This window comes from Desmodus rotundus, chromosome 13, assembly GCF_022682495.2.
Source record: "Desmodus rotundus isolate HL8 chromosome 13, HLdesRot8A.1, whole genome shotgun sequence".
Lineage (NCBI taxonomy): Eukaryota > Metazoa > Chordata > Mammalia > Chiroptera > Phyllostomidae > Desmodus > Desmodus rotundus.
The window spans coordinates 79,264,716-79,274,772 of NC_071399.1; the positions used below are offsets into that span (position 1 = coordinate 79,264,716).

General features: G+C 41.1%; 1 protein-coding gene across 1 annotated transcript; it reads right to left on the minus strand.

Moving 5' to 3' along the window:
* Positions 1 to 3,881: 3,881 nt before the first annotated feature.
* On the minus strand, positions 3,882 to 7,396 carry SLITRK1 (SLIT and NTRK like family member 1). Its single transcript, XM_024567090.3, has one exon. It carries the CDS (start codon positions 7,166 to 7,168, stop codon positions 5,078 to 5,080), a length of 2,091 nt encoding a protein of 696 aa, XP_024422858.1. The 5' UTR covers positions 7,169 to 7,396; the 3' UTR covers positions 3,882 to 5,077.
* Positions 7,397 to 10,057: the final 2,661 nt, after the last annotated feature.

Here is a 10,057-nt window from a genome sequence, read left to right on the forward strand (position 1 = left end):
AAAAAATGCTAGTGGCAGCTTTTAAAAATTGCCAATGATGTACTATTCTATAATTACAATGATGCATATATCTCATCTTTGTAGGCTATAACCTCCTTGAAGTTTGAACTGCCTCATTTTCTTTTCCCAAGAGAACTACAATATTTCTCATGTAGCCATTGTCAATGTTTGTTGCCAATTAAACATTTAGTTACTAACTTGCTCAAAATTTAGATAATTCTCTTCCTACAAGTTTTTTACAAAGTTCAAATAGGAAATATCATATGTCAAGTATGTAATAGTACACATTTAGCAAGGATATGAAAGGAGAAGAGTAATTAGAGACGTAATCGAGTTAGATCTAAGCCAATAAACTGAAATTGCCAGTCAGCTGAGGACAAAGGTCTGTACTGGGTTTCAGTAACTGGAAATTTCTTCAGCGGTCCACTTCATTATAAAGTTGTCGTTGTTAACCGCTTAATTTGTTATTATCTTAACAATTTAAGTTTTTCTGAAACTCAGCCATATTTCAATAGGCCACAAGTCAATATTGGTTCAGTTTTCAGAATTGTTCTATTTGTAACACGTGCTTTCATAAAACTATTTAGTGGCCTTTCTCTAAGTTTCAACACCAAAAACTCATTGTTGCGTGTCCTGCTACCTTTTATGATAACATTTTTGGCAATTTTATAGATGAAAGAAAATGCCAGGGGATTATAGGAAACTCATTTATTTTATCCTTTTTTTTTTATGGACCAAGGCCACATTGAAACAGATCATATAACAAAAATCTCAAGTATGCATTTCCTGTAACTGTTTATATTATACAGAATTCATCTTCTAAAAATTAAATAATCTGTTGCATTTGGAATAGACCAAAAAAAAAAAAGAGAGAAAATGAACCAAAAGTTAATACATGCTAAAATTAAATTTTAGCACATTTTATATTTCTATTTTTCTTCAAATAAGCATACACATAAAAATAGTATTCATAAATTAGCCAGCAGAAGATCAGAATTAGAAAACACTCTAATATTCTACCAACACATTGAAAACATGTACTTCTGCGTTCATCCTTGCAAATTCATCCATCTCTGTGTATGTACCACATAGCATTTATTAGCATCCTAGGGAAAGCTATATTAACAAACTGTCCTTGGAATCACCAATATAATTTTAATACTTAATAAAATGTCTGACAATTCTAATTACATTTAATATAAATACTGTTAAGAAAAAAAACCCTGTTATGTTAATATTAGATAAACCATTCCATCTTCCTTCTGGATAAACATGTAAAAGTGGATAAGCAATAAATTTCTATGGCAAGAACTTAAATTCTAAGATACTTAGTTATAGCAGCAGCCACAGAAGCTACTACTTTCTTCAAAGCAATGGAACTAAACAAGGTATCTCTTTCCTCTATTTCATCTGACACAACTAAAATCTCTTTTGCTTTGATGAATTAAAGGATGATTTGACTGGAAACAAGATATCTCAACTAAAGCAAATGGCAACTACAGTTATGTATTTTATGGGAAGACAAACCAAAAACAAGAAGCTAAGCAAATCTAAATAATAGTTATATGGTGAGGCCTTATGTAGTATGTATCATTCAAACCAAACCAATGTATACATATATAAAAGTTTATATTTGTAACTGTAACAGAGATACTTATGAAAATAAATAAAATATTGTCTAAATAATGTATATTTTTCATATGAATCATTGGGCATCTTTCTACATAAATTTAACATGTATTATTACATATTAAAATATGCAATGATCCTAGTATTTTAGAATCACTGTATAGATAATTTAGATTTATTAATATGAATTTCTATAATTTATACATGTATACAGCACATTTATCTTTTTTCTTATTTGTTAAGTCTTCTTATACACTTTTGGAAAATATCTCTTCTAAATTCAGGATAACTTTCTTTTCTTATGCGACATTTTGGATATATAAAGGACCACCATTGCATACTCAATTAAGAAGACAAAACCTGGGTTCCTAATTGGTTTAGTCTTTTATGAATATATATGAATATATTTATGTATTTTAAAAGGTCATCAGGTAAATATATATGACTACTCCATTCATAGAATGAGGTATTGACATTTAAATCCAGCTTCACTATATAATAGGTATGATCTGAGTGATTGCTTTTTCTCCTTAAGCTTCAATGTTCTCATTGGTATTAATGGAAACAGCAATTACTGTTAAATTATTCTGTGGTTGTGATAGTTACATTAAATAATTATGTAAACACTTAGTGCATGCCTGGTACACATTGACCACTCAAAATCATTGAAGCTAATATTTGAATAAGTTTACCCCTTTAACCTTGTCTTCAGTATTGTAATTTCTTTTTAATTAGTATGAAGAAAAGGTCTTGCCCCAGTGCACACCTTCTCTGAGAAGTTCTAATTTCCTGACTTAGACTAATCATACATCAGTTTTAAAAATTACTACCGTGCCTCACTAAGTATCTTTTGTTAAGTGTTACTTTCCACCAGAGACTTAGAACATCTGTGTGTGTTTTCTTTGCCTTCTTAAGGTCATGATATTGTTGAATACATGACTCTTCCCCTTCCCCAACTTTTCCATCACAAGTAAATCTGCTCATTGCTTATCAGGAACCCAGTTGTACTTTATTTTCTTAAGAGGAATGAAGGCCTTCATATGAATAATAAATAAAGAAATAACAACCCATGGTATTTGTAGGTTTCAACTTTACCACTATGAAATGTAGTCCACAAACAAAAAAATCAAGAGAAAATGATGAATGGCCTTAGGAATAGTCATGGTTTATAATAAAGATTTTATTTTAAAAACATTAAAATAAATAATACATACTCCAGAACACCACTTGGGTCACTGTTCTGGGAAATTCCTTCTCTTTAGAACATGAATTCTAGAAAGCAAATCTTTACAACTGCTCTGGGGGCTTTCATTAGCTGGTTTACTTTCATTAGTTATATATATGTGTGTATATATATATATATATATATATATATATATTATATATATAATTTGTGGTCTGCGGTCTTTTAACAATTCTCAGTGGTGAATATGTGGTGGAATGCAGACTCCATCAACATGTGTAGTTGTGTTTGCTTTTTGTCCCTTAACTGCTGAAAAAATACACTTCTTAGAAATCCTAGAGGAATATGATTAAAGCCAGAATTACACTGGCTCAAAAATTCAAATAGTTTAATGCTTTTCTTGTTAATTACTAGGTCACAACCAGAAATCTGAATGATGGGATTGAAACCCTTCTTTAGGATAATGACTGATTTCCACAAAGATGAGTGTTTTAACAAATTTCGATATGCAGTTGCTGGGGCGGGGAGGGTAGGTGGGCATTAATTAGTTTTACCATTTTCAGCAGATGTTGAATTCAAAATGCCAACAGCATCTCACATGCCAGTCATTAAAGCTGTCTTTCATTGAAGACTGCTGACCAATGAAATCTCCACTCTGTTTAATGAGACCGATCTAGGCAGAGTCAATTAAATCAAATCTTTGCTAACATCCTTAATATATCTGCAGTGTGTGCAGCAGCAGCAGTGGCGGAAGCAGCGGGAGGGATTTCCAGTATTAATAAAGGGATTCACTGCCGCATAAGGAAAAGGGGAAAAAATGGAGGGCGCTACTGGGGGAAGACTTTACTTAATCCGCAGAAAAAGCTGGAAAAGCCCGGGCGAGGATGGAGGGGGAGGGGCGCTAGTGAAAGATAAAAAAGCAAAGTAAGAGGATTAGAGAAAGAGCCTTAAAGTAGCTCTTGAAAGGATCCACCCCCAACCGTCCCCCCTCCCCCCGTCCCTTCCACCGCACATCCAATTAATTAACCGGTTGCAAATATGAAGCTGGAAAAATGTAAGGACCCAGAGTTGAAAACATGATCACTTTAATACTGAAAAAATATGCCATTATAAAATCCTCGAATAGAATTAGTAAGTTTCACGTGCTTCCTCCGTTCTCCGTTTTCCTACTTTGTAAGTCAGAGTTACACCAGCACAGAATTGCTACCGTAAGATCGCAGCCTAAGCACTAGAGTGACATTAATTGGTCATGCTTAACTGCCTCAGAATCTTCTCTCTCTCTTTTTTAAATAATTACACCAGATACTATAATAGAAATCATGGGTACTTATTTTACATTCAGATGGAAGGCCTTATTGGATATGTATAGAAAAATATTCCCCCTCCAAAAAAAAAAAAAGTAAACATCACCATCAAAATAGAAGGATGAACCCAAAACAACCCATAAAACGTCTCTTAACAAAATGCATTTTTAACTCATAAAGTGGGCTGATGAGTAGTCATGCAAATGCCTTAAATAAAACCTTAACATTTTTTTTTTCACAGTAAACGTACTCTCTGAACGGCCTACCGATCACAAATAACGGTGAAATGGCACTTCTGATTATACTGTATTTTGTTTATAGAAAGTTTGATACGATGGGACTTATCAGGTAAGAGGGTGGGTGCTGTGAACGCGACGCTCTCTCCGGTCGCCGGGGAGGGCAGCGTCCCTGGAGCGTGTGGATTCCATGCGAGCCATGCAGCGCTTTTTGTTTTTCTCAGAAGTCAAAGTTATTTATTTACAATACATTCATGCCTTCGTGCAACTGCCTATCCCTGCGTAGCCAACAGGGAACTATCACGCCCCCCTCTCCTCGCGGGGCTAATCCACGGGGGAAAAATAGATATCTATCTCTCTATATAGATGTGGGTATATGTGTATATGTATGGGACCACGACAGCCATCCCCACCAGCCCCTCCGCGGAGGGGAAAGGCTCTGCCAGTTCTTCGCACAGGGCTCCTGCTGGACTTTGTCAAAAGAGGCTCTCAGCGCAGAGCGATTTGGCAGCGCTCTCCCAGCCACAGTCTGCTCTTTGTTTCCAGAAGGGAGCTACGGGGTCAGATCATCTCAGCTGAGCGAGTTCACAGTTATTTATTTATGTCCATCAAGCCTGGGGGCACACTGGAGTTGGGTCCGGGCTTTTCTGACCCCGGGGTGCCGACCGGGTGGGGGAAGGGGGAGCATCGCCTTCCCCCTCCCCTGCTCTACCGGGGTTGGGGGCTTAGTCTGAGAGCGAGTGGGAGCCACAGTCGTACACTCTGTGGGCCCCGTCTGCGTTGTAAGGCCCGCTGTGCCAGTAGGAAGAGTCACAGACTGTCTGTAGGGAATTAATCTCGGACGCCGAGGAGTTGGCGTCTCTTCTCTTAGACCGCTTTCGGTTCCTCAGGATAAACACGAGCATGCCCACCACAGTGAAGGCCGAGGTGACAAACACCAGCAGCAGTCCTGGGACCAACACAGAGATGGACACCCTGCTGGTGTCTAGGTAGGAGTTGGAATGCGTCCCGGTCTCCGCCAACCCAGTGCTGTTTTTACTTTGTGAAGTTAACGTGGGCGAGATCCTCGCGTACAGCTGGGGGCAGATCTCGTCATTGGAGAGGAGCATGAAATCCTTCCGAAAGAAGTTCACCGGCGTCTCACACTTGAGGTCGCTCATCAGCACTTCGGAACCCAGGCGCTCTGCCCATTGCTTGAAAGGCACAATGGTGCAGGAGCACTCCCAAGGGTTTCCGTGCAGGTCGATCTGGATGATGGAAGTTAACTGGTCCAGCACCCCTGCAACCGGGAGGTACATGAAGTAGTTGTTGTGCAGGCTCAGCTTAGAGAGCGAGACCCCAGCAAACACGTCCACGGGGAGGGACCGGAGCAAGTTGTTGTTGAGAATGAGGATCCTCAGCTTAGGCATGGCATTGAAGGTGCCTGGAAGGATGAGCTGGATAGCGTTGTATTCCACGTTCAGGTACTCGAGGTTCTGCAGCCCGGCGAATTTCTCCCGGGACAGTGTGTCCAGATAGTTGCTATCCATATACAGCCACCTGAGGTCCACGAGGTTCTTAAAAGTATTGTTCTCTACAGTGGCAATGTTATTGTTGCCCAGATCCAACAGAATGAGGTTCTTGTAATCCACAAAGTGCGATTTTCGGATGCTGTGGATCTTGTTATCTCGCAGGAAAAGCTCCTGCACGTTGGCGAGCTTGGGCTTCAAATCAGCCAGGCTGCTCACGTTCCGGTTGTTGCAGTTCATCTTTAAACCCGACCCTGGGATGTGGTCGCAGCTGCAGCCCCCAGGGCAAGGCAAGCCATTGGCGGGGGGTTTGTTTCTGGCGCTGCCGGTCGCTATCGCTGCAGTGGGTCTGATTTTGATCTGCCAGTTGCCTGGGATCTTTGTACCTCCGTTTGGAGCCGACCCCGGGGTGGCATGATCTTCTTGCCCATTTGTCTTGAAGGGAGTTGGCAGGGGGCCAGGAGCGAAGGTCTCTTCTTGGGCAGGGGGCGCCGGAAGACTAGAATCCACTCTGTTTTTCAAAGGACACAAGTCCTGTTCGGTGGTTTCATTGAGGTCTTTACCCTGCAGTCTGGTGGGGGCTTCGCAGACCACTCGACCGATCAGGGCATTTTTGGGAATGTTTTCCAGCCATTCTTTCAGGGAAAGCAGATCACAGGTGCAGTCCCACGGGTTATCCTCCAGCAGGATTTCGGCAATGCCAGGGATTTGCTCCAAGACCTCCTCATAGGGCAGCGTTTTCAGCCTGTTTCCTCGGAGGTCGAGGTGGGTGATGGGCACATACTGGAACACGTTGGCAGGTAGAGTGCTGATGAGATTGTCATTTAAAATGAGTACCTCCAGCTTGTTTAAGTCTTGGAAGGCCCCCGGGTCTATATCCCGTAATAAATTAAAATCAGCCTGGAGGTATTCCAGGTCGTCCAGCCCCAGAAAAGTCTGCTTTCGAAAAGATTTGATCTTGTTGTTGTTGATATGCAGCCTTTTCACCAGCTGCAGCCCCAGAAAAGCTCCAGGAACGATTTCATGCAAGCCATTGTTTTCCATGTGCAAACTAACCGCATTATAAAAGTTAGCAAACTCATTAGGGAAAAGTCGAGTGAGGGAATTGCCATGCAGAAATAGATGGTAGAACTGTGAAGTCGGCGCGGTGAAACGCTGCAGACTTGTGAAGCCCTTTTTTTCACAGTCTACGTGGAGGTCCCCTTCTATTTCATTGCAGGAACAGATCTTCTCTTTGCAAACGTCCCCTGTAACGTTTCCAGCGGCAAAACAAAGAGACGTCTCCAGCAACAGAATCCAAAGCAGCATTTTTAAAGCGAGCAATTCATCCCGATCTCATCACAAAGTAACAGCGACCATCCTGCTCGCCACAGACACAATTCAAGTTCATTTAGTGCTCCAATGTCCGAACCCAGGGAAGGAGAAGAAAAGGGTTTGGGGGGGTGGGGGTGGATTCCTTCCTCCCTAACCCCCCCGCACTGCAACAACCCAGGCGCCAGTCAATAATTATATTCACAAACTATCCAGGCACGTAGTGCAAGGCAAGCAAAAAAAAAAAAAAAAAAAAAAAAAAAAAGTGGAAAAATAACCCCACTCCCCCTCAACCTTAAAAAAAAGAAGTTAAATATATACGTATAAATTAAAAATGCACACTTAACAGATTCTCGTCTAGTGGTCCTCACTAATCAGTAATGGAACAATGCTAGTAATTAGAAGCAAGTGCATGTTAGAGAAACAAGCAGAGGGTTTGCAGCGTAGTACAGGCGCACTGCCTGTGCATGGCTGTGTGTCGGACTGACCTTGCCTTTCTGATACAAAAAGCAGGGTTTTCGGCGGCTTCTGTTGTTGAGGCTGCTGATGGAGTTCTTGCTGCAGCTGTAGGTTGCCCAGAAGTCCCCCCGAGGTGCTGTCCAATCCTCCCGGTGCTGAAATCACGCCGGACTGAAGGACTCACACTGCCGAGCCAATGGCGCTGGAAAATTTCCGCAATCGCTGCGTTTTGTGCTTGTCCATTCTTTTCGTTTCCTTCCCTTAGGTCCTCTCCAGTTTTTTTTCCCTGGGCTCTGAATCTCGGTTACTGGCTCGTTTCTTGTTCTCTTTCTTCTGCTCTTTCGGAATCGCGTGGAGGGGGCGGAGGGCGGGTGGGGGCCGAGTAGTCGGAGAGAGAAAGAGAGCGCGAGAATGGGGAGCCGGGAAAGAAGAGAGTTGCTAAGAAGCTCTGCTCGTTCCAGCCTGGTGCACTCTGAAAGATCTGACACCCTCTGCTGATCTGCAGTAGCAAAAATCCATCTGGTGAGGGAATGCTGAAGGAAAAAAAAAATCAATCCACGTACAGGGCAAGCGTTAAAAATGTGGGCACTAAAGGCTGTCGATCCACATAGAGGCTTTTATTGTAAATGGATTATTTAATTCTTTTTGCATTCTGGAAACTTTACCCTTTCCTTTCCTTAATGACCTCACAGCACCCACTAGCTCCAGCGTTTGGAAAAGAGTGCTTTTAAAACATTTATTTCCCAAAGGCTTGAATAAAATTAGTGTCAGGGTGTCAAGCGAACAGCAATTTGAGGTAATTATACTGCACGCCATTTTCATCGGTGCTTTAAATGCATTTCTTCCGTTTCTGCAGTACAGTGTGTTTTATGCTATTTGATGTCTCTGAAACCATTTTTAAAAAAATTTGGTGTGCTGAAAGTGGCTATCTGAAACATGTATTCATATCATATGTGTTTTATATAATAGAATAATTGGGTATGGACTTTTTGTTGCATAGTGTATAATTTAAGCACATTCTTTTCTTTTCACAACTTGGTATAGAATTTTAGTCAATTAGGTCATTGAGAGCTAGGTTTCTCTGATTTTTCTTGAATGTTATTTAAGTCTGCAGGGTGAAAACACGATGCACGCTAACGTCTTTGATTCCAGACTGAAAGATTTTACTGAGAACCAGAAAGGGAGGGCGGGGGCAGGGAAAAATCCCAATTTGATTCGTGAGTGCTCTTAAAAATCCACTGACAGACAACACACATACCACACACATACACACACACACACACTCACTCACTCACTCACTCACTCACTCACAAAGTTTCTGCAGATGTTCCAACGAATTTGAAATGCATACAAGTAAATAACCAGTTGCATTTTGAGAGGAGGAGATAGCAATCTCGGGTCTCTAAGGCTTGGAGTGGGGGTGGGTGGCCTTAACTGCTGGTAGCCGGCAGTTGCTCTCCGTGCTTGAGAGCTGGCTGGGTCACTGGTGCTGAGGGAGAATAGTGCTCAGGCTTTTCCAAGGGAAGGGATCGTCGGATTCCTCAAACTTAGAAGAAGCTTATAAAAACCAACTTCTACAAACCTCTGAGACTGGAGAGAACATGAAAATGCTGCTTCTAAGAAGGCTGTTTAGCTGACTTTTCTTATCAGAGTCGACACCTTCTCCCTCACCACGTTCTGAAATTGTGTGCATCATTTTAGGGTTTGTAATTAAAATAACTTTTTTTTAAGGTGTTGTTTGGTCCTTTCTTCAGTTGAAACAGAGATCATATGTTTACAGCAGTTTCCCTTTTCATTAGGGTTTACACATATTGGACAGCTGTTACAAGCTTGCTAATCTGCTTAAAAGATCAAATATTCAGGGCTCTGTGCATTTTGAAAATGCTGAGGAGTGAAAGATTTGGGGGAAGGCCTGGGTGGAGAAATTCAGGGAACTATAGAGTACATTTTTTTCTTGGTTCAGAAGCTAATTTGGGGGGCACAGTTTTTATATCTATATGTAATATTTTCATGTAATCAAGTGCTGTGTTGTCATTTTTTGAAATCCAGTGGAGGCATGAATGAAGGCTCAGGTTGATATGGGGTGTGTGTGTGTGTGAGAGAGAGAGAGAGAGAGAGAGATTTTTCAGGCAATACATTACACTGTTAAGACAATTCCATTTTTATTTAATTTAACCCTTTACTACATGCTGAAAGAAGATACAAGCATAATCAATTTGAAACTGTTTCACTAAAAACAATGCTATGCACTTGAGAACTGCAGACGTGAAGGAGGACTTAGACTGAAGGAAAAGATATTTCTGTTTCTTTGTAATTGGACTCAGGTTTGAAATTCTTGGCCCCAGAAACCCAGCTGAGAAAGGAGGGTGCTTCATGCAGTGTCTTTGATTGATAAGAGAAAGGACTTTGAAGGAGAGAGAATAAATG

Coding starts and splice junctions, on each gene's coding strand:
- SLITRK1 (XM_024567090.3), bottom strand. CDS start 7,168: ATGCTGCTTTGGATTCTGTTGCTGGAGACGTCTCTTTGTTTTGCCGCT.